We start from the raw sequence: 27,682 nt of genomic DNA on the forward strand, positions 1-27,682 counted from the left end.
GAGTCTAGAATTGGGGTGACCAGATAGATGCTAATTCATTTTGATGTTGAGCAACTGATTCAAATCATTACGGGTGCGACGGAACCATTGTCCTTCGCAGTCTGTGTGCGTGCTGTAAAGTTGCTAAGGTTACTTTTCCTCTGCGCGGTCTTCTCAAGGTTAAGAGTAAACTTACCTGGTTTAAGAGTCTGCGTTTCCAGCGATGTCGCATCTGGCAACTTCCATTTGTGTTGATCATAAAGTATAGCTTCCCCGCGAAAGTAATCCTCCGGCATCAGACAGTTGACCCTCGACTGGTGATCATTTCATTTCCATTGATGTGTGGATGCAGCAGGGCTCCTCAGTGCCCGGCTCGCTGGCCTGCCAGGAATATCGCTTTTCCCAAAAGTGGGTCTTTTGTCTTCACCGCTACTCCGTGTGGAGATGGCGGCGGTGGTGGTGTGCATCTCTGTCTTGGACTGTGGTGGGTGTAGCCATCGGAAGCATCGGGTTCCTTTGTCAGGCACCGTAAGACCTGCTTCACCCTATTTTCCTCCGGAACATTGTTTCATGTGATGCTTCCACTTGCCCTGTATCGGGACGCCGGCTGCTCTCGGTGTCAGGTCCACGGTGTGCAGGCGTGTAAGCCCCTAGACTAACTCGTGCCGGTTCGGGTGTGCAGTGCGCGCTGGTGTTCACCTGACTTGTTTATTCCTAGGGAATGTCACTAGTGCGCCTGGGTCTCAGATGGCGAGCGGCGTCAGCCTGGGCTCCTTCAACAGCCGACCGGACGGCATGCAGCAACGGTCCTACTCTGTCTCCAGTGCCGACCAGTGGAGCGAGGCTACGGTCATTGCAAACTCAGCCATCAGCAGTGGTAAGAGAGGGCACAGCCCCACGGACCTGCGGCCACCTCGCGGTCCTCGGTTGTAAGCCAGGGGCTGGACGTGACGCCCCGAGCTCTCTGAGCTCCGCTCTGAGGGCGGCCACCCTGTCGACGATGCCTGGCCCGCCTTCCGCCCGTGGAGCACTTTATCCTTGATCGGCTATCTCACCCACAGCATCTCGTGACCTTCTTTGGTGCAGGGAGCAGTAGATGTTCGTCCCCACTTGAAAGATTTGGAAACTGAGACCGCAGGCAGGGCTGAGACCCGACTGCAGGTGGTATGCCCCTGACCACACTTCCCTACATGAGGTGGCCTACACTTTCCATCATTAGTGTGCATTTTATGTGGTTAGGCTTTGCGGTGTTTTTGCATCAAAGGAAAACACACAATTCATTCTCCTTATCCGTTTTCCAAGATTCCTGGTATATCATCTAAGTTTTGGAGAGTCTTCCCTCTTGCCTTTTTTTTTTTTTTTTTAAAGTGTGGGCAGCTTCTAGGGAAACAGATGTGCACGCTGGAAACTATCTTGACAAATGTGTGAGTGCGTGAATTACGCGGCGTTGAGGCTGCACTTTACCACAACATGCTCTGCCTGTGGCATTTTTGTCTATCACCTGTTCACCGGTATTTAAAGGAATTCCCACTGTAGTGTGTCATCTCTCAGACAGGGTTTTAGAGTAATGTTAGCATAATTTGTCCTAATTAAAAGATTCAGCATCAGGTCTTCCCTGTAGACCCAGAGCTGCTGCAGCAGGACGTGTGCTTTGGATAAACATCATCTTATTTCTAGTTACTCCATGCTCCTCCATCAGACACCGCCGAGCAGAGGCCTTAAAGAAAAGGCATCTCCAAACCAAGGAGGAGGAGTGAGGTCTTGAAAGGCAGCTCCAGCGGGTGCCACAGCGGCACGGGCCTGGGGCGCACGGACGGCATTGCCCTGTGCCCAGCACGCTCCCGGCTCCTTCCTCAGACAAAACAGGATGCTTCGGTAGAGAACGAACGTCTGCCTCCAGCCTCTTCAGGGACTGGGCTTTCCACCTTTCGTCTGAAATCATGACAGCACCTTAAGACGCTCAGTGAAGAGGCTAAAGTCATTATAAATTAACCGTGTACAGTTTATTCCCTTGTAACGCGACAGCTGTGCGTTCATAGTCATCAGGTGCCCCGGCAGGCCTGGTGCGGGCCTTCTCAGCAGACACGTCGGTGCTCCAGGCAGAGGCCCCGACCTGCCGAGCAGGTGGCCTTGACAGGCGGCCTTGCCTCTGCAAGCCTCTGTGTTCTAATCTTAAATGGGTGTGTTCGTCTCTCCCTTGCGTGGTCAGTAGGTATGTAGGGCAGTGTCCATCTGTGGCTTCTGTCACTGAGCATCTGCTGTGGTTGCCATGGTTACTTTTTTTTAGGGGGGCAAGCAGTTCACATGCTTAATTGCATCATCAAGTACTTGGAAATGCAGCCGTTTTTCGACGAGCATTACCCTCACTGTCTGAGTGGGTTCATTCCGGCACCCTCTGAGAAGGTGCGCTCCCACGTTTGAGGGGGGCAGGAGTCATCAGCTGGCTCTTCCCGGCCTGGTGCACACACTGCTTTGCCCGGCAGCACCCTTCCTAAAGCTTTCCTCTTGTGAGTGAGAACTGCTGAGTCACCACCACAGCCTGATTAGGGCCGCGGTCTCTAGGTTCTGTTCCTTATGCGCCGTAGGAGTTATATTTGGGGAGGGGATAGAAGAACAAGTTCCTAAGCAAGATCCTCACCCCAAGTCTTTGCCTCCCCCCACACTCAGAATATTCCTCCAGAAAAAGCATTGGAAGCAGCCTATTAACCTAAAATCCACACTTTAGGGATATTCCATTCGCATAATTATCTCTTTGATAAAGACTCCCTAGCTAACTTGCCCTCTACCCGAGAGCTCTTTGCATCTGGTCATGTGTGTATGCCAAGGCACCTCCACACCGTCACATCGGGACTCCGTGAGTGCCAGACCCTTGACTTGCTGAGAAGCCTCTTCCCACGGAAGGTGATCGTATTGGTCCGTACGGGCATATTTATAAAGTACCTGTATGACTGAGGTTGCCTACGGGTGAACGCTGTTTTTAAATTTACAAATCGATTTCTCACCTGCCAACGCCCCGGGTGTCCATTGTTCTATCACATTGTGTGTTTGTGAAAGACTAGACTAGCTAGGCGTCCTGATGCCCCAGAGCTTGAACCGTGAACACAGGAGATGAGAAACCAGTCTGTGCCCTGGTACGAGCCTACTGCGGGATGTGGATGGAGAAAGCCCGGGGTGAAATTGTGCAGGTAGTTTAAGGATGGAGAGAGTTAATCAAGGAAAACTTCCCAAAGAGACTGAAACTTGAGCAGCGTTTCAAGAACCAGATGGATTGTGTGTGTGCAAAACCACAGGAGGAAGTTGTTCTAAACATGGAGGCAGTTTGGACAGAGACTTGAAGAGGAGGAAAGGGCAACATGGAACAGTCGAGGGGCCACAAGGAAGTGCAAGGTATTAGTTGGGATACAGGAAAATGAGGACAGAGAGGAAGAAGAGAGATGAGTATTAACGGGTCAGAATCGCACAATCAATTAGCATCTTATTTTAAGGCTTACAGCTGACATTTTAAATAGCAAAGATCCAGAGAGAAAACGGAATGTTGTACAGAAGTAAGATTCCTATAGTTTCTCAGGCATCTTCCTTGACACCTGTATTTTCGAAGGATGGCTGGTATGTCACACCCAAGATATGATTGAAAAGAGAAACACTAGTAATGATAACGAGAGCTAATATTTATTGAGGGCATTTGATCCCCGTGGAGTGGATACTGCTCTTAGCTCCATTTTCCAGGTGGGGAGACTCTGGTACAGAAGGGTTCAATACTGCTTGTCCAGAGTCACGTCCTGGTAGGGCTGGGATGTGAACCCAGGTGGCCTGATTCTAGGCCTTAGAGTCTATGTCAGCGCTTCTCAAGATATGCTTCCCAGACCTGTGGCGGCAGCATCCCCTGGGAACTGGTTAGAAATGCAGATTCGTAAGTCCCATCCCAGACCCACTGAATCTGAAACTCAGGGGTGGGGCCCAGCAACCTCTGTGCCAGCAAACCCTCCACGGAATGATGCTGCATGCTGAAGTTTGAGAGCCATTGCTCGAAATCCTTCTTCTGAGTGTGGCCCACAGACTGACTGGTATCTGACAGCCCCTGGGAGTTGCCTAGAAATGCAGAGTCCCAGGCTCCAGCAAGACTTCCTGGGTCAGAGTGCACGTCGTCAAGAATCCTGGGCCACTCGGGTCCACCTGCCTGTGGAGTAGCCCTGTCTGCCTGCGGCCAGAGTAACGTCCTGGCTTCCCTCCCGTTAGTACCATCCTGCCAGACGCCAAGCAGTTGTTAGTAAAATCAGGGCACAGGATCTGACGGCTGACTTCAAGAAAACACATTTATGAATGGATTTCAAGACCTCAACTTGGGCATCCACGTTCCCTGCCATGCTTGGAAAATAACCACAAAAGAAACAAACAATGATTAAGAGCTCTCTGTCATGCTTTTTCTCTTTACGTCGCAGTGAAATACAAACTCCACCCTCTTTTTTTTTTTTTAATCATTTTCTCTCCCTCACCCCAGTCTCTGGTTTGGATGTCAGGGTCATAAAAAAGCTTACCCTGTGCTAGCAGCAGGGACAGGGAGAAGTAAGCAGCTTTTGAATCCAAATGACCATGTGTTGGTGAATATGCCTTCCCATTGTCCCACATTTTTATTGTACATGATAATACATGACGTTGGGGTTCCATTTTTCCCTGCCCCCTTGTCCACACTAAATTAAGACTTTGGCTCCAGAGAACTCTGTAAAGTCTTCCCCTTTAGACGCACAGGTACCCTGGGGGTTTCTGTCTTTTAAGCAGCTGTGAGCAACTCCTAATTAGATAGATGACTTTGTGGTGTGTGAAACTACAAAACAGGAGGTTCTGGTTAAATTAAGGGGGGAAGAAAGAAGAATCCATTCTGTGAAATGCAATGCCCCACTGCTTTATGACTATTACTGCTGTAAGGTTTTACATTTAAGTACCTGAGGTTTAAAATTAGATGTCTAATATAATTTGGCATTGCTAACGTGAGACCCGCATCTGCCCTTAGAGGAAATGCAGACAGCTCAGCTCAGGGTTTCAGATTGCTGTCTGCCGGCTTGCAGCACAGAGGCTTGGGTCCCACTCCAGCTAAGCACCACAGGCTGCTCAGCGTAATTTTTTAAATGCAGAAACATATTCATCTTGAGCTTCTGCGTTGAAAAAGGCTGTTCCGGTAGTACATGAAAAATTCATTTTTTTACATTTTTCCTCACTCTCCTAAGTGTTTGACAGAAGTAATTTTTGCAGCAAGAGAGAATAAAAACTGGTGGCTGTAAATTCCTGTCCTGGAACCTCTTGTGTAGATTCTTTATGGACCCAGAATTGATCTACATGTCAGACCCTGTTGTGGTTTCAACTGTTTATCACGGTAATGGCAGGAGTGAGCCTGTGAACACCAACTTATAATCCTGGGTGAAAGAAATTGGTGTTTGCAGTCAATGAAGGGGCAGCTCAGCTTTATTGATAGATTCAGAACAATTATCTCTGCAACAACTATTGGCTGAGAATTCTCTGCAATTTCATTGGGAGCCTGTGATTTTTTTTTTTTTTTGATTAAGCATTTCTCTATAGGTAATTTTCTCTAGAAGTGCTAGCCAAGAGTTAGCATGACTGTGGGTGGCAGGGGACCCCCGGGGGGGTCATTTGTAGTATACTTAGTTGTCATATCTTGCTCCGAGGCAAAATGCATTTTCGGGTGCATCCCACCTGTGCTGAGGGCCCGAGCCAATGCCGTGAACCCTGTGCATCCGTCTGCGAGGGGTCCTGCGTGTCTCGGCAAGCCTGGCAGCCTGCCACACCATCTCCTGTCACTGCCAGCTGTGGGCCGAGGGTCTCAGTGGTGGCCATTGCCGTGGCAGCCAAACTCCCCGCCCCTCTTGACTGTCAGGTTGTTCTGATGGCTCCACCCCATCTCTGATTGCTTCATTCCAAGAGTTAATCTTCTGCCACCCTGGCTGCCCATCACCGGCAGTACTGCACTGCTTCAGATGACTCTTGAACATTTCACTTCCACCTGCCTCCACCAGGCCACCGTCCAGCCTTGTCAGCCCCAAGTATAAAAACCATACCCATCTTTCACTCCTCCACATGGAAGGTGTGTGTGTGCCCATTTCCTTCTAACCATCTAACCACACATCTTCCCACCAGAATCTATGGTTATTAGACAGCCAATCTTGAATCTGAAGCGCTTGCATTTTTGCTAACTTTTAAATATTTTTTGTCATCATGGACATTTTTTACAAGGCTTGTTTTAATGGTAGAAGTTAGAAACACAGGTTTCAACTCTTGTCGTTGTGTCCTGCACTTCCTTTGGTTTCTCCTTTCTCATAGAGCCAGCCCCAGGAGGGGCAGGCAGCCCTGCATTTGAGATTACAGAGAGCATGCCGTAACTTTGGGTTCTGGGAAGGTTTACTGTCAGTACATTAATTTTAATTTTTACAGCTTGAGCACTTTTTTTCCCCTCTTCTTGGATTCTATGCTAACAATTTTATCATGTGACCAGCAGGTGGCGGTAGTGTGACACTACAGCTCACTTTTTTTTTTTTCCTTTTTAATTCAAGTATAGTTGATTTACAATATTGTGTTAGTTTCAGGTGTACAGCAGAGTGATTCAGTTATACATATATATCTATTCTTTTTTGGATTGTTCTCCATTATAGGTTATTATGAGATACTGAATGTAGTTTCCTGTGCTATACAGTAGGTCCTTGTTGGCTACCTATTTTATGTACAGTAGTATGTATCTATTAATCCCAAATTCCTAATTTATACCCCGTTTCCCCTTTGGTAACCATGAGTTTGTTTCCTATGTCTGTGAGTCTGTCTGTTTTCTAAATAAATTCAGCCGTAGCGTTTTTGCGGATTCCACCTGTAAGTTATATCATACGATATTTGTCTTTATCTGACTTACTTCACTTAGTATGATATTTTCTAGGTCCATCCACGTTTTTGCAAATGGTATTATTTCATTCTTTTTGTAACTGAGTAATATTCCATTTATATGTATACCACATCTTTATCCATTCATCTGTCAATGGACATTTAGGTTGCTTCCATGTCTTGGCTATTGTAAATAGTGCTGCTATGAACATTGGGGGTGCATTTATCTTTTCAAATGAGAGTTTTCTCTGGATATATGCCCAGGAGTGGGATTGCAGGATCATACGGTAGCTGTATTTTTAGTTTTTTTAAGGAATCTCCATACTGTTCCCCATAGTGGCTGCACCAATTTACATTCCCACCATCAGTGGAGGAGGGTTCCCTTTTCTCCACACCCTCTCCAGCATTTATTGTTTGTAGATTTTTTGATGATGGGCATTCTGACTGGTGTGGGTTAATACCTCGTTGTAGTTTTGATTTGCATTTCTCTAATAATTAGCGATGTTGAGCATCTTTTCATGTGCCTGTTTGGCCATCTTACGTAGAGTCTGAATTTGTACAGCTGCGTCTCTGTGTCAGGAGCTTGACATCTAATGCCCATTTCCTGAGAATCATTATCCCTGTTTCATAAGTGAGGTTCCAAAAGGTCGAGAATCTTAAGACCACACTCTTAATAGCCAGAATTCAAACCCAGGTCTTTCTGATTCCAAAGCTTATAGTTTTCCTCTCTGTTATTTTTTTTAAAGGAGAAATGAATTCTTAGTAGTAAAACAACGTATCACAAAAATTGTTTATCTTTTCATAGAGCTTGCTTTTTAAGGGAAGGTAGACATTTTCCCTTCTCTCACTTCTGCTGCACTTTGCCTTTCTCATCTGTTTCTCCCAAATCTTGGCTGGCATTCAGAAACCATTCCCTGGGGGTTGTCATCAACCTTCAGCTAAGCTCAGTATTGAAGGACCTGTGGGCTCTCATCTCAAAGCTGGGCACGCCCGGTCTCGGCCGCTGCGGTCTGTTCCCCCCACCAGGCTCGTCGGCCTAATTAAAGGGATGACCCCAGTTCCCTTCTGCAGGCAGAACCTGCTTCCCTTTCTCTGCATGGGACCGAGGAGAAAGCAGAAGCTTCCTAGGGTATCTGGCCGCAGGGGGTAAAAGGTGTATTTTTTTCCTCCCAATCAGAACGTTGTTACTTTGTACTTTGCCTCCTCAGTTCCTTCCTAACAGCTATTTCTAGCAGCAGGTGCTGACTAGGGGAAACGCTGCCCCCATATCAGACCGGGAGCAGGAGATTGCATACCTGCAGGCCAGCAATTCTCTTGCTGCCTGGCAAATGTCTAGAAATCATTTTAAACAGATGTTAGAGCAGGATACCGTTGCCAGTTGCTACGGTACCTGGACCATATCTTTTGGTCTCTCTGGCCCTCGGTATCTTCATCTAGACCAGTGGTTCTCACCCAGGGGTGATTTTGTGTGTCCCTCCCCTGGGGACATGTGGCAGTGTCTGGAGATAGTTTAGGTTGTCACAGTTGAGGGGGTTGGAGGGGTTTCCTACTGGAATCGAGTGGGTGAAGCCAGAGAAGCTTGTGAACGCCCTGCAGTGCACAGGGCAGCTCCGCACGACAGAGGACCATCTGGTCCAAAGTCAGTAGCGCCGAGGTCCAGAAACCCTGGTCTGAACAATGAAGACTTGGGTTTTATGGACCCTAGCAGCCACCGTCACTGTGCTCCACCGTGAATTAAATGATAATCCTTCCCAAAGAAAAGGGAGGCTGTTTCCTTTCTTGAGAGAATGACTACAGCCAACCCAAGCAGTGCCTTGCCCGCAGCGAGACTTTCAACTCAGCTTCCCAGACGGTCCCCCAAGGCAGAAGGCGGGGGTTGTACCAGCCCCATGGCAGTTCTGCTGCTACTACCAGTGATGATGTCACATGACATCCATCCAGCACTCCCTGCCTGTCAGGCACGAGGACCCGGAGAGGCGGGCTAGTGCCATCCCCATTTGAGATGAGGAAACAGAGGTAGCAGTAGGCCGGTGGCCAAGGCTGGATTCCGTCTCAGGCTGTGTCTCAGCCTCCACTGTGCTGTACTTTGCACCACCACGCTCAGCTGCCCCAAGAACTCTGCCTGCCTGAGGGAGACCCGGGGTGGCCTTGACCATCGGCCCGTGTTGAGGACGCGCGGACGACACATTGGCGGGCGTCATCTCAGCATCCTCCCTATTCAGAGACCACAGAATGGGTCGGGGCTAACAAAGTGAAACTAAGATAAACATCCTGCATTCAGATTCAGCCAGCCAACCGTGCACACGTAGAATGGGGAACCCTGCCTCGACGAGGCTGACCTGGGTGTAGCTCATCTGCCGAAATGCCGTCGAGACTTCCTCTGCCCTAAGAGAAGGAGGCGTCTCTCTTGTGGGACCACATTTCCAGAAGGACACTGGCAAATGGGGATTGTTCACAGCAGTGGATGGGGATGTAGAGAAGGCTCTGGAACCCATGTCAGAGAGAGGGATGGAGGAATTGGGAGGTGGGAGGGGCCTCTGGGGCAGGGGCGTCCCTGGTCCTGCTCTGGAGGGTGCTTTTCAAAAGTACTAGCTCCTGGGGCCAAGGGCTGGAGATGGGCTTCTTTGGCCCTGGGGTGGAGCCTGCGCACCAGATGTTCCCAGGGGGCTTGTAAGGTGCAGCTGGGATTGAGATCCACTCTTCTGGAGCTGGGGTCGGGGTTGAACACTACGTGCGAATGGCGGTCAAGGTAACAGATAGGAGCCTTACCCTGTGTACGTCCAGGGAATTGAACTCGGAACAGTGGGTCAAAGTTACAGGAAAGAATTGTGACAATTTTTTTTTTTTTTTTTTTTTGCGGTACGCGGGCCTGTCACTGTTGTGGCCCCTCCCGTTGCGGAGCACAGGCTCCGGACGCGCAGGCTCCGTAGTTGTGGCTCACGGGCCCAGCCGCTCCGCGGCATGTGGGATCTTCCCGGACCGGGGCACGAACCCGTGTCCCCTGCATCGGCAGGCAGACTCTCAACCACTGCGCCACCAGGGAAGCCCGACAATTTTTTTTTTTAACCTTTATTGAAGTCTAGTTGATGTGCAGTGTTGTGTTACTTTCTGCTGTACAGCAAAGTGAATCAGTTATACATATATCCACTCTTTTTTAAATTGTTTTCCCATATAGGTCATTACAGAGTATTGGGTAGTATACACACTACTATATATAAAATGGATAACTAATAAGGACCTACCGTATAGCACAGGAATTGGGACAATTTTGACACAAAGTAGCGTAAAGTAATATGATAGAGCATAGTTTTTCAAAATGACTCTTTCAAAAATTTTCCTCTTGAATCTTTCCCTTTTCCCTCACCTGATGACCCTCTTTAAGTCTCACCAGTGAAATAGGGGAAGGCGCATACTCATCTTCCCAACCCCACGCCCCAGCTGCACCTGGAGCTGCAGCCTCTGTGCTGCTTCCTGCTGGCCAGGGGACTGGGGGGCATGGTCCCTGCCCTTGTGAAGTGTTGCTCCTTCCACCTCTGGACCCATCACCTCTCACTTCCAAAGGACTCTGCCTCTGCAGTTACCCTGTCTGCTTCCTGGACCGTCAGATTCTCCCGGACGTTGGGTCCCTCTGTTCAGCAGACAGGCCTGCTCCGGCATCTCCCATCCTGGCTCCGTGGCCCTCTGCCCTTCCAGCCCCTTCTCAGCCTTCTTCTCCATATACCCTCCTGGGACTCCTGTCTACACTCAGTGTCTCCAGCTACTCACCAGGTGCCTTCTCTTTGATCCGTCCCGATCTGTCCTCCCTCCCCGCACTGCCCGGACACTGCTCTCATCCAGTGCCTGGCCACCCACGCTGTCCACCCCAGATACAGCATGGTTCCCGTCGCCATCTGCTTCTTAGCGATGGGGAGCCCAGTGACCGCTCCATCGTGCTGGAAACTCTCTCTTCTCTCAGCTTCTCTGATGACAGAGAAGGGAAGAGTGTGTGTGAAGGCTGGGAAGGGCATGTGTCTGGGGAGCTTTGTGGCGTGGGTAATGAAGGAACTTAGCTGGAGACAAGGCATGAAGGTAGGAAGGGTGATTAGAGAAGGGATCCACAAAAGGTCTGGACTTGAGTCTGGGCAGTCAAGTGCACCCCTCATGACTTTCAGGGAGCAGTGATTGTGACTTTTACAAGCCAACTCCTGAGTCAGCATGGGTTATCATCTGGTGTAGAAAGACGAGGCAGAGGTGGGTTAGGAGAGAAGGAGGTAATCCAAGCCCAGCAACCCCTGATTCTCCTGGAAGTCTAGAAGTCTCCAGTAGAGTTGTCGCTGAAACTTGCATTTCCCATCCCACTGGTATTTTTAGTAACATCATTTCTCATTGGTCTCAGTGCAACAACGTGTTATTAACATAAATTGTTACAGCTTCCTAAAATACAGAAGTCTAAAATTTTACAGTTACTTAGTTTTTTTGTTTGGTGGTTTTTTGGTCCCAGCAGTTTTAGTTGCAAACTTTCAATTTTAGGGTAATTTTTTTAACAGATAGAAAGCATCATTTACTGCGCCGCATCCAACGACTTAGAGGTGGAGTAGCATAAAAAGATTTGTCAAATGTATATAATGCCATTTTCCAACTGGAAAGAAAACTTTCTGAGCTTTTGTATTTGCAACATTAAACCATCTGATTTTATAACACTGTATATTTTTAAGCAATATAGGACTTTTTCTCGTGATTTTATACCACTTTGGGGCCAGGAAAATATTCATTTTTTATTCCTCTGCTTTGCTCAAGTCCTCAACCTAGGAATCAAATAGCTTAAGAAACTTCAGTGATGCTGTCTCCCTGGTGACTTTTTCAGTTATTAGAATAAAGTTTGGTCAGATCTCTTGCCATCCTTCCCTTGCTTCCTGTTATTTACAAATGCATACAAAGAGGGAAAGACCTAAAGGGCTTAAAATTTTTTAGATACTGATAAGGAAGAAAGAAGTGGAAGTAAATGTAGCAGAGGAGTGGTTATAAAAATACAATTGGTTGTAATATGGTTAGAAGGAGATAGGTAGGTGGATAGATGATAGATAGATAGTTAATAGACATAGATAGATAAAGATAGATAGGGATAGAGAGAGATTGTGGGTGGATGGATGGATGGATGGACCAATGGACAGATAAGATTAGGTAGGTAGATAGGGTAATAGATGATAGATAGATAGATAGAGATAAAAATAGGGAGATAGATCGGGGTGGGTGGGGTGGGTGGCTGGATGGCTGGCTGGCTGGCTGGATGGATGGATGGATGGATGGATAAGATAGGTAGGTAGGTAGGTAGGTAAGCAGGTAGGTAGGTAGGGTGAGAGATGATTGATAGATACGGCTGACAGGTAGCTTTGTACAGATCAGGGTCATCATCAAACCCTCTGTGTATTTACTCCTTTAGTACTTGTACATTACTTTGGTTTTACATTCTTAAACTTCTTTCAATGAGTATATCTTTCCTTACATCTTTGCTTTATTATCTGACAGATAAGGTTATTAACAGAAAGTGATATTAATATTAATTACATGATACTAAAAATTTTATGTCATGAGGAAACAGATGGTTATTTTAAATGACTTAAAATTTTACTCTTTTATAGGAAGAAACATTTTAAACATATTTTGTTATAAATGCTATTTTAATTGCTACATTATTTCTGCAGTGGGATTTTTAAAATCTTACTACATTTGCAGGGAAATGTTTGTCTGCGTCAGAATCTCTTAAAATGTGTACTTATTTACAAGGAAATAATTATAATTGAATTTAAAATATAGTATTGGGGAGCTTGACATTATTGATAAATACATTACACAGTTCCCACACCTGATCTCTCCATCTTGGTTGCAGTTCAGGATCTCAGCTCTGACGTGAGAGTTGCTCTCTGCAGCATTTAGCCAAGATCACAACCATATACCAGTTACCTTTTCACATGGGCATTCTATACTTCAGAGTGTTTATAAGCATATAGTCCCTAGCTGAACTCTGAAATTATAAAGCGTTGCTACTTTGGAAGTGTTTTCTATGTATCATGTAATTAGAAAACAGAAAAATGTACTTCGGAATTTTAAGCTTAATTTTACAAGATTGGGAAACTCGCCTTGCAACCAGCTGTTGGCTCTTGGTTCATTTCATATCAAGCTTTGCACTGATGCAGAAAGTGAAATAAGCATGTCCACTCCCCGAAACAGCCCTCAGAGATCCTCTGTCTGAGAGCTGTTTTCCTTCTATGTCAAAATGTCCCAGAAGCACCACCTCACCGTCTCCCTTCGAAGATGCCTTTATGCTGAGGGCGCAGAGGGAAATTGAAGTCTGGGGGCCCGTCAGGCCCCCATCAATCAGAAGGCAGGGGTAGCGCCAGCAAGACATGCAGTTCAGGCCCCCAGATGAGATTCGTAAGCCAGCAGCATCCATCCGGGCCACCCATTCTGGAAAAATTATCATCCTATGATACCGTCTGAAGCAGTCACGGTTCGGGTTAGCCTGAACCAGCACCTGGTTTTTATTTATTTAATTTTATTTATTTATTTATTTATTTTTGCGGTACGCGGGCCTCTCACCGCTGTGGCCTCTTCCGTTGCGGAGCACAGGCTCCGGGTGCGCAGGCTCAGCGGCCATGGCTCACGGGCCCAGCTGCTACGCGGCGTGTGGGATCTTCCCGGACCGGAGCACGAACCCGTGTCCCCTGCATCGGCAGGCGGACTCTCAACCACTGCACCACCAGGGAAGCCCCAGCACCCGGTTTTTATTCACATCTGTCTTCCCAGGGCGCTGGCAAAACTGTAAACCAAAGTGTTAGCCATCAAATCACGTGAATACAAGTGCCTGGACAGTTAATTTTTTTTTAAGAAATTATTTGTCCTTTCAAACAATATTCATTTTTTTCCCTTAGCACTGTGTTCATTATGCTCTGTTTTTCACTTTTAAAATTCTTTGATTTCTAGAAGCCTGGATGATAGACGTACTTATGTAAAAAGTGCCACCAGTCAGTGAATGTGACATCCGTCCGTCATGGGGCTAAAACACAGAGGATCCCATTGGTGTCAGTTATGCATACTTCAGCCTACTCTAGGAAGCCTTTCTTCCTCCTTCTAGCAAGTGGGTTAACTGCCTTATCCCTTCTTTCATTTTTTGCGATAATAACTTTACATTTTCCCTAATTATAAAACGTTACATTTTAGAAAAATTAAAAAAGCAGAGAAGCTTTTTGCTGTTAAAACAAAAAAACTCCTACCCTAAGCTTTTAGTTTGGGGGATGTGTCCCCTTCCAGTGCATATGTCTGTGTTCTTACTTATTTCCAAAAGTTGGATTACATCGTAACTGGCTTTAATTATAGATGTGTTAAGTTTCTCTACTCTATCTGAAAATAGTTCAGGCATAGGAAACCATCTCTGTGACGAGCAGCAGAGGACTGGTTAAATGAATTACAGTAAAGCCCCACAAAGGGATGCCACGTAGCCCTGAAAATGTTGCCTTCCGTGTAATAACTTGGAAGGATGTTCATGTAAACGATAGGTGTCACCGCGCTGTGAACCGGCTTCAGCGTCACCCTCGTGTGGTCCCACCCACTCTGGGGCCTGGTCCCGTGCCGAGCTGGGGAACCTCTCCCCAGGCGCACATGGCCTCCCTGCCCTCATGTCCCATCAGATACCACCTTGTCCGTGAGGCCTCTGTGTCTCCCAGCTTAAAATTGCCCACAGCCCTCTTCCCCGCTTTACTGCCTCCATACCACGCTCCCCTTCCAACCTTTGTAATTCACACGTTGATTTCATCATCTGTCATCTTCCCCACTAGAATGTACGCTTCTTAAGGGCGAGGACTCCATCCAGTTCACCTCTCTGTTCCCGGGGCTGAGAACGGGGTGCCCAGTGAGCTTTCCCTCGGGCTTATGTAATGTACTGATGCTGTCCGCCCTGCAGTAGCCCTGGATCAGTGCTTTAGACACATTGCTTATTAAACCTGTTACAGTTCTGTGTGGCAGTGCTCTTATCCTCATTTTAAATGAGAAAACTGAGTCTTAGAGAGTCTGAATAACTGGCCCCAGGTCACACAGCTGGCAGGGTCACGTGTTTTATGCGTCGATGGGCCGGGCAGGGTGTGTGTAAAGGGCTCCTGGGTGGAAAGAGTGCGGGGTGAGGGAGTTATACGAGATCTTAACTGTTTTTCCCTTGTTCTCTTTTGAGCTTTCAGAAATGAATACCTATTATTTATGTAAAAATTTTTTAAAGTTATTTCAAATATGAATTCTGTAGTTAGAAAAAACACAAATGAAGCCATGAACATTTGAGAATTTCCACTTGCACTTCGTTAGTAGCAAACTTAATTCAGTTTGCAACTTTAATTGATCAGAAAAGCGTGGTCCTTGACTGGCATTGGCAAGGCCAAGAAGAGGAGAGCAGGTGGCGGGGGGCATTTGAGGCTTTGGGGGCAGGGAGCAGAAGGGGAGCTGGGACTTGGTGGGGCAAACAGAGACCAAAGTCAGGATGCCTGAGTCCCTGCCCCCATTCTGCCACTTGCCACACAGGGGAGACAGTTACAGAGATACCAGGAGACCCAATTCAATTCAGAGCAACTGGGTAGAGTCATCGGGAAGCTGCGCGGGGCCTGTCCTGTGTCCCGGAAAGCAGACGTTGTACCGGCAGTAAGTGGAATTATTCACATACATGAAGCGTCCATGGTAGAGGATGAATCACAGTTTCATTGCATTTCATTTCGTTGCATTGAGCAAATTGCAATGTTTAATAGTCAGTGAATGTTCTCATCTGCGTGGACCTAGAACAAGGCTCTGAATCCCGGTCCTGCCCGGCCCCCGGTCCTGCCCGGCCCCGTCTCCTGCCCACACAAGCACGGCTTGAACAAATAGGCTTCTTCCTGAGACTTTACAGATGTGAAGTCAGATACAGTCAGATACTTAAGTATACAATTTTGTTACTGATTTTCTTTTATGTATTAAAGTTGAATTTGTGGGAATTCCCTGGTAGTCCAGTGGTTAGGACTCCGCACTTCCGTTGGCAGGGGGCATGGGTTCGATCGCCGGTCAGGGAACTAAGATCCTGCGAGCCGCCACGGCATGGCCAAAAAAAAGTTGAATTTGTAAGGACAATGGCTGTAACACTTTGGAAGAGAGTGGTGGCAGGGCTGTGCTTTTCGAAAGAGCTAGAAGATACTGTGCAATTCCTAATTATGCCTCATCCCAGCCTAGTTTTCTGCACCGTGTCTCCATGTCATCATTGTGTTCTCTTTCTTCACAATAGAACAGATCTGCTCAAACCCCCTGAGTATCCAAGGCTATAGATTTGCCACTTGGAGTGCGCCTCCTGAATCCATTCTTGTGCCCATCTTGCACATAAAGCTTATAAGTGCCGAGCTCTTTTCACGAATATCAACATCTTCTTTTCTCCATTTTCCACTGACCCTCATGAAATAAGGGCAGAAACACGTTGAGCTGTCCTAGCTACCTAAACACCCTGGCAGAACCGAGCGAGCCCAGCCATGCTGCACCCCACCCCCTAGATGCACCCCGCGGCCTGCGGGATGTTCTGGGAACTCGGACAACTGTAGTTCTAAAGGTCAGACTCGGTTCCTCTGGAAAACACAGAAGAGATGCCTTCACCTGTGAAAAAGTGTCCTGAGATCCAGGATTAGAAAACGAACTTGAATTTCATGGAAGAAAATACGTAACGCCTATTTTTTCCTTTTTTGAGCCAGAGCCAGGAAATCAGAGAAGATACTAAAAACAGCAACAAAACTGCTCCCAAGAGCCCTTCGCTGCTGGGATATGGAGGGTGAGGTGATGGCTAGTTAAAGCCGCTCAGGGTCGGGACGCATCTGCGCTGCAGTCTGAGGCTGCGGGAAACGGGGCGACCGTGGGGTTATAGCCCCAGTGGACCTAGATGGCCTTTCCAGTCTTGTGCTCAGGGGACCCTAAAATCCCTCCCTCCTCGGATTCCCGGAGTTTCCTCCACCCTCGCAAGTGACAGAATCCCAGTGAAGAGCTGGAGAGGCCGCCCGGTCCCAGCCTTGGCTGTGCTGTAGCGCATCACCGGCGGTGTGGGCGGGGACAGTTGGCGAGAGTGTGCTCGAGAGAAAATTATGGACGGACGGAAACCTTCTGCAGGGGCGGAGGGGAGAAGAGGCAAAGACATGTATTCCTGAGGAACGGGGGCAGGGGCACCGTGGAGGCAGCAAGGAGGCCTCGTCCTGCTTGGGGAGGCTGGTGGGGCGTCACTGCTTCTAACCTCACCCCGGGGGACAAGAGGCAGCAGTGGGAAGAATGGGGATGAGCGGTCCTTGGATGGATAGCAGGCGACAGATTCCACTCCTCGGCCGGGGCGCCGCATCCTTCCCCGACCCTGGTGCCGGCCACAGGGGGGCTGGGCTTCTGCTTAAGGAAGAAGAGGAAAATGTCAGTTATTATGTTTGGGAACACAATCTTATCTCTCATTTTACTTTACAGCAATTTCCCCAAAGATCCACCCCAGTATCTGATTGAACTATATTGACAAAATTTTTAGCCACGATAAGGAAAATGCTTTGAACTCAAAGCAGATCCAACACAGGATCTCCAGACACTTTCTTTTTTATTGTATTTTATTGCGTTTTATTTCACTTTTGCCAGGACAAAGCCCAAATTCCAAGACAGCGCTAGAAGTTAAAAGGACAAAATTAGAGGAGTACAAATGAAGTCAGTTCTTTTTTAAAAAGAATGTTCTGGAGTGAAGGCTAAATTATTCATCGCTTTTTGTCAGAAGTAATTTAATCTTAGTTTTCAAACACCGTCGTTAATTTTAGAGGTTACACTCCGATTTCTCATTTTTGTGGAAAAGACAAAATAAGAGTCACTCATTTGGCCACAATATTATTAAACCATTGGAAAAGGGCCAGTATTATTAAACTGCTGAAAAAGGCTGTACTTTAAACACCACTTCAGAAATGAAATGATTTTTGGTCTGTGGTTTTGAATGGAGATATTATTCATGGTATCTTCATCCATGGGGTTATTGGTAGGGACAACTATCCCAAGTATAATATTCGACAGATTTTCTGGCGAGTTAAGATGATTATCTGTCACATAACAAACTTCTCCAGCATTTACAAGTCCCAGGCGTGTTTTTTGTTTGTTTGTTGTTTTGGTTTTTTGAGATTGACATGAAATCATCATGAGATTCAATAGCAAAGAACACAAAAATGTAGGGTAGGTTTTTGTTTTGTTTTGTTTTGTTTTGTTTGCGGTACGCGGGCCTCTCACTGCTGTGGCCTCTCCCGTTGCGGAGCACAGGCTCCGGACACGCAGGCTTGGCGGCCATGGCTCATAAGCCCAGCCGCTCCGCGGCATGTGGGATCTTCCCGGACCGGGGCACGAACCTGCGTCCCCTGCATCGGCAGGCGGACTCTCAACCACTGCGCCACCAGGGAAGTCCTAGGGTAGGATTTTAGAGGGGCTTTTCGACTTTCAGGAAACCTTACTTGCCCAAAGCTTAATAATCATAATTATCAGATTTCCTTTGAACTTTGTTCTTTTTGTCATTTTCAGAAATGATGGCAGAGTGGGGTTAAGGTTGTGGTGACCATATGTTACTAATTATTCTGGGAAACAGGCATAACCAGGGATTGTACCAGGCAAAGCAGGGTGACTGTCACCCTAGTCAAGGTGGCTCATCTGAGTACCATGTGCGCAGCCTTTGTTCCTCATGGGTACTGTCCATGAGAGTTACTCATTTTCTTCCAGTACAGAGTCAGCAGTATCCTTGTAACCTAGGTGATCAGAATCTTGGGCTTCAGCTGCATGGCACCGTGCCAGCCTGCCACTCCCTGCATGGACTGGGCAGTTTTGGCACCATCAGAATGTAGAACTTGCCAAATGTAGGAAGCTCTCACTCAGGCTCCTTCAAAAGAAGGAGAAATCTTAACTACAGGTTTGGCGTGGAAACAAAACAGCCCACCTGATCTGCTCAGTTGCCCTCTGGCTTGGGGAACCTTTTATCATCCTACCTAATATGTATTTGTGACCTGGTCAGTATTTTAAAAACAGTTGTTTTAACAGTGTAATCAGAAGTGAAAGGTCATTGGCCTCATCTTCTTAATACCACACGAGACTGATTCCAGAATTCAAAGTACAGACGACCTGAATGTCTCAAGTTCTTTATTCAAATGAATTCAGCCCCAGCCCTCAGCTGCCACTAGTTGGAGACATGAGTGAGTTGAATACATCTAGTGTTCAGGCAGAGGAAGTTAGAGGTTAACCCCAGCCTTGGAATCTAATGTGTAGCACAGTCATTAGTCATCAGCAGCACGTTAGCAAAATTCTAAAACAGCAGGCAAGAGAAATATTCTCTTTTCGGTGGCAGTTAAAGAAATCGTCTCACACTTTTCCAAAAAAGATTTTCATAGGACAAATCCTCGCATTTACCTATGGAGTTGTTGTCCCGTATTTTTATGAAAAATGTTTATTCTGTTAGAAGGGTGTATAGGTGTGAAACAGGTGACCGAGGCAGCTCACAATGCAGATTTAGGTAAATGTATTCTGAGTGTCTCTTGCATCCACACATGCAGTATAGAATTACAATTGGATGTGTTTGGTTTTTGCAGCGTTAATTGGATCTGTTTTTTTAAACACATAGTATCGTCCGGCTATTTTCCCAGGACCTAAAACAGTGCTTCCCACAGAGCGGGCGCTGGGTAGTTATTTGTGGGCTGGTGTCTGTGTGCGCACGTGCAAACGCTCTCTGAATATGTCGTCAAGGTCATGCTCGTCCAAGTGGGGAGCTTTGTCACCTTTGGTCCCCAGTGGTTGCCAGTTGCCCTGCTCCAGCTCCAGGGCTTTCTGTGCAAGACCGCTGAGGGGGGATTACCAATGGAACCCAACCCTTCAAAGCTCCGCCGTGGGCTTAGTGGCTCAAGGTGGGAGGGAGTCCCACGCAGGAGCCTCCAATCCACTGACTGGGGCGATTGTTAGGGCCCAGGTGTGACGGAAAGGAATAGAGTTTCTGAGACTTGTGGGGCCTCTCTTTCAAGCGGCCCGACGTTTGAGGCACCTGATACCATCTCTCACTGGCGTGCCACCCAGCATCAACAAAGGCTTGGGAACCACAATCAAACCTCCTGTCCCACGGTTTAGGAGACAGTAGTGAGATGACATAGAACAAGAAGTTTTTCAAGTATCATTTTAAATGTTGAGAAGATATTATTTCTATGACTTTGCAAATTACCATTTGATTTCATCCAAAATAAAAAAGCCATCTGTTGAGTTGAAACATAACATAACATGACATGTGATGATGCCCAAGGGAAATCTAGATCTTTTTTAAAAGAAGATACAATTTATCGTCTTCATAGGGTAATCATTTATTCTACAAAGGGCTCAAAACTGTGAGGGTATTTAATGCAGATTTTTTCAGCTGGCATTTAAATAATATCTAAAACCTCTAGGTCACAGATATACAATGATAGATATACCGATTTTTGTTTCTTCCAGCATTCAAAGACTTTCCTTAAATGTATGGGTTTTTTGTTTGTTTGTTTGTTGTGGATTTTTTTGTTTGTGTGTGTGTGCGCGCGCGCGCGCTGCAGTTTGTGTTTGGCATTTCTTTTTTTTTGAAAGCCTTTTTACTGAGCATCTATTTTGGGTGTTTGGTGCCTACTGGCTGCTAAGCATACGTAAAGAAGTTAAAACTCAGAGGGACACCACCAAATAAGGGAAGTATCCCCAGAAACAAATCACAGCACTCAGAAGGCAGTGAAAGGGGTGCAGTGTTGTGTGGGAGCTGGGAAGACGGGCCAGGAGGACTTCACGATGAGGGTCGTCTGGCCCTGGGCTCCCACCCCGGCAGGAATCCGTGAGCTGTCTGCAGTCGGCACTGTACTTCGTCCAGCTTTAATCTCAGGATGTCCAAGAGTGAACGTCCCAGATCGTCTCTAATAGTTATCAGAACTTTCCCCCCCTAAATTTATAATCTTCTTTTGGTATCAGTAATGTCTGTTTTTTGTGTTGCGGTTCTGTGTTCAGATTCCTTAGTTTCAACTTATTGGATGATTATTCTTTTTTCTTTTTTTTTAATTGAGGCATAGTTGATGTCCAGTATTAGGTAAGATTCAGGTATACAACATAGTGATTCACAATTTTTAACGGTTATATTTCATTTATAATTATTACAAACTATTGGCAGCGTTCCCTGTGCTGTACAATCTACCCTTGTAGTTTATTTTATACATAGTAATTTGTTCCTCTTAATCCCCTACCCGTCTTGCCCTCCCCCTTGCCTCTCCCCACTGGTAACCACTAGTTTGTTCTCTATATCTGTGAGTCTGTTTCTTTTACTATCTTCACTAGTTAGTTGTTTTAGACTCCACATATAAGTGATACCAGTATTTGTTTTTCTCTGTCTGACTTACTTCACTAATATCCTCCAAGGCCATCCATGTTGTTGCAGATGGCAAATTTTCATTCTTTTTTATGGCTGAGTAGTATTCCATTGTGTGGGTATCTAGATATATAGATAGAGGTAGATAGATTTCTCACACCTTCTTTATCCATTCATCTGTTGACGGACACTTAGGTTGCTTCCGTATCTTGGCAGTTGTAAATAATGCTGCTGTAAACATTGGGATGCGTGTATCTTTTTGAATTAGTGGTTTTTGTTTGTTTATTTTTTTAAATAAATTCTACCCCGGATTAGAATTGCTGGCTCCTATGGTAGTTCTATTTTTAGTTTCTTGAGAAACCTCCACAGTGGCTGCACCAATTTACATGCCCACCAACAGTGCAGAAGGGTTCCCTTTTCTCCACACCATCACCAGCAGTTGTTATTTGTGGATGACTCTTGTTTTAAAAAACTTGATTGCCCTTTGTGGCCATGTTTACATGGTCTTCAGGATTAAAGGAGGCTAAGAGCATGTCAGTGACCCTCCAGGACCACCTAGATTACCTGTCCACTCAGCATCTATCATCATCCCTCTAATGTGTGAGTCTGTGTCTAGTGTGTGTTTATTGATGATATCCCCTCACCAGGACATCAGCTCTCTAGGACAGGAGATTTGTTTTATTTACTTCCGTTGTTACAGCTCTAGAAGAGAGCCTGACGGGGTGAGTGGGTCTGTCTGTCCACCCATTTGTCTGGCAGTTGGTCAGTACCACACTGAGCACAGGGTCCAAGCCCTGTGTGGTGGTGTGTCCTCTTGGACTGGTGTGGGACGTGAGAGGAGGAGAAGAGTCAGGATGGCCCGGGGCTGTTGGCCTGCACACCTGGAGGGTGGAGTTGGTGTTGGGCAAGATGGAGAAGGAGAGGCCGGGCTGCGGCAGGCCGAGGGCAGGTGTTCAGGGGTGCTGTCCTGCCCATTTTACATGTGGAGATACTGAGGCCAAAAGAGATGAACTACCCAGTCACATAGCCAGGTGGGATTCTGAACTGCTTTTCTGATTCCACAGCTGTGCTAGTTCCTTCTGAGGAACTCGTCCTGTGGTTCTCTTCCTGCCCCCCATCTGCATCCCTCTTGGGCCCCTTGATGTTGTCCATTTTGAGGACCATGGACTTCTTCATCGGGAAATGGTCAGGGTAGGAGCTGAAATGTGCATCAGCTCCTGGGCTTCAGGGACGTGATGGTTTGGATGCCTTCGCACACTGCCGTGGGGGGAGCACAAAGCTTCTGGGAGCAGTTTAGCATCAGGTATCCCGCGCCCCACAAATACTCATTTTCTTGGGCCCACATCCCTTGAAAACAGCCCTCATGCAATAATTCCGAATACAGAAAATATATGAAAAGTATTGATTTATGGTCAGAATTTTTCAGTCCGTCTAAGCATTAGGGAAACAGTTAAGCTCACTGAAGCACACTCTACTCTTTAGATTATTGACCTTTTTGACATTTGACCCTGGAGCAATGGGATGGTGTATCACAACCAAATGACCTCCTGTTTTAGTCTGGGCTTCTGTGTATCAGGTTTTCTTAAAGCTGGGGACACCATCGCTCTACTTTTTCAAACCACGTGGTATCAGTAGAGTAAGAGCAGGGATGGGTCATGAAGAAACAGCCTTGTTTTGATGCATTTCTGCACCTTGAGAAGAAGGAACCAAGTGAACATATTCAGGACCCTGGACAGAGCCCGCTGGGGACTTGCAGAACTGAAGCTGGCCTTTCCTGCCTCAGACAGGACCATTTCGTGTGCAGGAGTTGGGAATTTGATTCCAAGTGACTTTTAATAGAAACAGCTAAGTTTCTAAAGATGGGAAATTTACGTTATCGAAGAGGGATCATGCATTTAATTAACTTCTCCATCTAATTGAGTTTTCTTCTAGACATCTCAGCCGTTCCCCAACCTGCTCAGCCAGTGGAGCCTCCCACGTGAAAGAGAATCTCTTTGTCATTGAGCAGCCGTAAGCGCCCCACTTGAGAATGGCTGATTATGTAAAACGAGGTGCAGGCATCTCTTGAAGTGATTTCATTTCCACCAAACGGTGCTGCTCAGAGTGCCTTTACACGTTTTCGGAGTACACTGGATTAATTTAAACTTTGTGCGCTTGATTCAGCTAAAATTCCGCCAGAGAACAATTGAATTTTTGACCCTGAAATATACAATCCTGACCTGCATTTCCCAGATCGGGTGATGGTATGAGTACAGGCTGACCATCCAGCATGAGACTCAAGGATGCACTCACAGAGCCTGCTGCAGTGGGCAAGAAGGGACAGGGGACAAGGTGATTCTGGGTGCAAGGAAACGGCGTGCACCAGGAGGCCAGAGGGGAGGCGGATATAGCTCAGGGAGGGGGGAGGATGTGAGGAAACGAGAGGAGTGAGGCTGCTCCGCCCTTGCACATATGCTCGCTGCACAGGACAAGCGGAAGGCCGGGACGGCTCCCTCAGAGAAGGACAGAACATCCCAGGGTCCACCTCTTCTCTGAGACCCGGAACCAGGTCCTGGTGGCTGTCTGGAGGCCCAGGGAGCCACATCCAGTCCCCACACTCAACTTTGTGACCTAAGTCTTGTGAACGGCCTTAGCTTAAGTTTCTGAGTGTCGTCCGACCCCCCCAGCCGGACCCCCTGCTCTGACACCGAACCTGCATTTGCTGGTCCCTCCCATTACCTTCTTTTGTCTTCCCTGTTTGGTTGCGTTGTAGCGTTTAACACAATGGACCCCCGCCCTTTTCTTTTGTTTTAAAATAGCTTTAGTGAGCTAAAACTCACAGCACATAAACTTCATCCATTTAAAGTCTACAATTCAGTACTTTTAGTATATTCACAGAAATGTGCAACCTTCGCCACAGTCGATCATAGAACATTTTTCATTGCCTCAAAATGAAACTCCGTACCCTAATTAGCGATCAGAGTTTGTGGGGGTTTTTTTTTTCTTTTTTTAAGGCTGTCATAGAAGCATGTTTCAGTAAGTAAGGGCTTCATGTAAATGAAGACCAATTCCAACGTATTCAGCTTCGTTTACAGAGACCTCTGGGTGTAACTGAACACAGCCCGGGTAGGAAATACTTCTCCCTATGTTTCCTCTCCATTCGAGCCCCTCCTATTGTATTCCTTTCCTCCCACTTTTGTAACTCAGTCTAACACTGTGTTGTCTCTCCCTTTTCCCCAACACCTGTCATCTTCCTGGGCCCCCCGCAGTGTCCCCGCTGCCCCTTCTTCTGACACCGTGTACCTCTGTGTGAGCGCCGCTAGCTGCAAAGGGAACCGGACAATATGCCGGGCTCTGAAACATCTTCAGAGATTGGGATTCAAGTAAACGTCCTCCTGTTGAAAGCTCCCGTCAAAAGGACTGTGAGAAGGGGTGAGGTTTTGAACTTCACTTCACACTCACCTTTTAACAGCAGCCGGGATGTTGTGATTTCCTTGGATGGCAGAGGTGGCCTGTTCTTTATTTACCAGCCCACACATCTCTCTGAGCTTCAGAAAGAACAGAGCCCTTAGTGAAGATCCAAATTAGCTTTAGATTGCCGGCTTTGTCTTGAAGGGAATAGGTTTTAATTAACTAGCTCCTACAGTGACTCCATCTTGAGTTTTTGGAAGGTTTTAACCCTCAGCTGATTCCCTCCACCCCAGCCCGGCACCGACAAATAGCCCTGTCTTTGATCATTTTGAATTCTTGTAATACCAAAAAACAAAGATTTTTAGTAATATATTGTTCCTGATCCTGCCAGATGAGTAAGTTAGGGACTATGGGAAAGTGAGAGAGAGGAGAGCTAATATGCATTCACGGTCGGTCCTTTTTCTTTTTTCCTTTTTTTTTTTTTTTAATAGAGATTCAGGCTTCTTGTGAACATGCATTTTAAAGCAATTCCTATCTTTCGTCAGCACACAGGCAATAACAATCAGCCTGCCCTCAGAACTCCTGGCAGCTCCCCCAGATAGCGTGGCGGGCTCCCTGCAGCACGTTCTGGGTGTCCACTCTCCAAGTCAAGCCCAGTACGGAAGAGTGGAGGGAGACATCCCTCCAGAGGGTCCACAGCTCCCTGAAATGCACTCCGGAGTGGGGATCGGGGAAGGGCGTTGGACGTGCAATGGCGGTAGGAATGCCAGTAGTTGTTGCGGTCATGACAGTCGCAGGGATGCCCCGCTCCTTCCCAGCGAGGTGCAGGAGGACACCTCCCCCGGCATACACGTTTGGAGACCCTTGGGAGAAGCAGGGCCATGGATATCACAGGCGTGGAGCCCGGTCTATTTGAATATCAGCAGGGATAGCAGAAAACCCATCCGCACACCTGGCGCTGACGGCCATCACCGAGGCATGCTCTCTGCAGCAGTTCATCAAAGATGGCCCCGCTAATGATCGGCTGGGCAGATAATCGGACTAGAGTTAATTGTAAGGTTTGATATGGCATCTTGTCAGCAGAGATAAGTTGTCACGTTTTCCACTTGAGCTGAAACTAAATGATTGTAAAATAAGTTATGAGTGTCCTTGGGCCTGTCTGCCGGAATGACGGCTGAGAATACGTTCCTGGCCCAGCAGTCGCAAGCAGGCTACTTGATATTTATGCGAACGGAATGTTATTTTATTCCCCCTCCAGTCATGCTTGTCAGCTCTCCGAGTGAAAAGTGAAACTGCTTCTTTGACTCATACGTCACGTGCTGAAGCTCGGAGACACTGCAGATAGTTATCATTATTGCTCGTATTATATATGTTTTGGGGTGTGCGTTGAACATTGATGCCCGATTGGGAAGAACTAATGGCCGGCATTGAGCGCTCGGGACGGCGGTGGACCGGCCTGTCCCGGCTCGGCGCCTCGTCTCGGGGGCTCCGGTCCCTCATCAGAGCCGGTTTAGAGGTGGCGTAATGGGCGCTTGCCTCTTTCAATTTGGCACGGCTTTCTCCTTTCGGCGCCCCCCCCCCCCCGCTCCCCTGCTCTCTGCACGCGCCCTCCCGTATTTAAGGCTGTCGACGGTACTGTCTGTCCCGACGCCCAGTAGTTGATACAGAATAAGCTGCGTTATTTGTACTGCGTTCTGTGGGCTCGCTTTCAGTGTCTGGGGCTGGGCTTTGGGGGCCTCTTCAGTTTGAAGGATGCCTTGTCAGGCAAGCGGAGCCTGTTGGAAATGGAAAAGCACAACACAGACGCCTGGTGCGTTTTGATTGCTCGTATTTTAAACCAGGGAGATTTTTTTTTTTTTTTTTTTTTTTGCGGCACGCGGGCCTCTCACTGCTGTGGCCTCTCCCGCTGCGGAGCACAGGCTCCGGACGCGCAGGCTCAGCGGCCATGGCTCACGGGCCCAGCCGCTCCGCGGCATGTGGGATCTTCCCGGATCGGGGCACGAACCCGCGTCCCCTGCATCGGCAGGCGGACTCTCAACCACTGCGCCACCAGGGAAGCCCTAAACCAGGGGAATTTTAAATGACTCCTCTCGGATGGGAGTTCTCCAAATCTAGAAGCCAGGCATTCATATACCGGCACTGGGACTCGGGACCCAGTTAGCTAGAAACCAGAGCTTCCTCAACGTGACTCCCATCCTCGAGAGCGGTCAGGGCTGCCAGGGCCCCTCTCTCCTCCAGGCCTCCCTGACCACGCGGGGCCCCGCCCCTCCCTGGCCTCTGTCATGACTCACACTCCGACCTCCTCCTCTGTGCCCTGGTGCAGGTCCCCAGGCATAGTGGGCGCTCCTGGTTCGTGGGCAGCTGCCTTTCCTCGCCCAGCTGACCAGCCCTGAACTGTGCCTGCCCCCACTGTCCCCACCCCAGAGCATCTGGTTTTTCCCACCCCCTTAGCCCGGCCACCGGGACGCCTGACCTCATAGTGGCTACCTCCAGCAAAAACGTTAGGAGCACGTGTCCAGGGCCCGGACCGCAGTGGTGGAGTACTGACACAGGAAGGGAGGCGCTCGGGGCTCCAGCCTCACCTGCAGGAGGGCCTGGAAAGTCTCTGCATCAGGGCAGTGATGGTTTTCTTGGCGGTACCTTGATCCTGTGAGCAGCAAACCAGGCCATGGATGGGAAATGCTGCTTGGTCTCCAGGGGACTGGTGCATATCCCTTACTTTATTCATGCTCCTCCTTGCCTGCAGAAGAACTTGTGGGGCTTACCAGGGCTGGTCCTGCTTCCTGGTTTCATCATTATCATTATTGCTCTTATTACGAGATGGCAACCCGTGTCATCCTGAAAGCTCACCTCCCTCCTCCCTCCCTTCCTCCAGGCGCCAGGGCAGGACTCATGTTCTTCTGTTCTCCCTCCCCTTCTCCCTCCCCCGCCCCGCTCCTGGGCCTTCCCCTGACCTTGGCTCTCTGTCACTCTCACTCTGAGTCCTAGTGGCCCGAGCAGCCGTCCCAGGGTCATATTCCTGTTTCTCAAGGGAGGCCATGGGGCCGGCTTGCCTGT

At 47.8% G+C, this 27,682-nt stretch overlaps 1 protein-coding gene across 4 annotated transcripts in view; it reads left to right on the forward strand.

The window, feature by feature from the left end:
- Positions 1-27,682, forward strand: part of AGAP1 (ArfGAP with GTPase domain, ankyrin repeat and PH domain 1) — a 558,850-nt gene that overhangs the window by 401,013 nt on the left and 130,155 nt on the right. For 2 of the 4 annotated variants that reach the window (XM_082841396.1, XM_082841398.1), the window contains exon 12: positions 698-856. The exons of the other annotated variants lie outside the window; for them this stretch is intronic. In XM_082841396.1, the coding sequence (XP_082697522.1) occupies positions 698-856 (159 nt within the window). The remainder of the gene's footprint in view (positions 1-697; positions 857-27,682) is intronic. 4 annotated transcript variants of the gene reach the window in all.

The sequence above is a fragment of the Leucopleurus acutus genome (assembly GCF_964270905.1).
Source record: "Leucopleurus acutus genome assembly, chromosome: 6".
Taxonomy (NCBI): domain Eukaryota; kingdom Metazoa; phylum Chordata; class Mammalia; order Artiodactyla; family Delphinidae; genus Leucopleurus; species Leucopleurus acutus.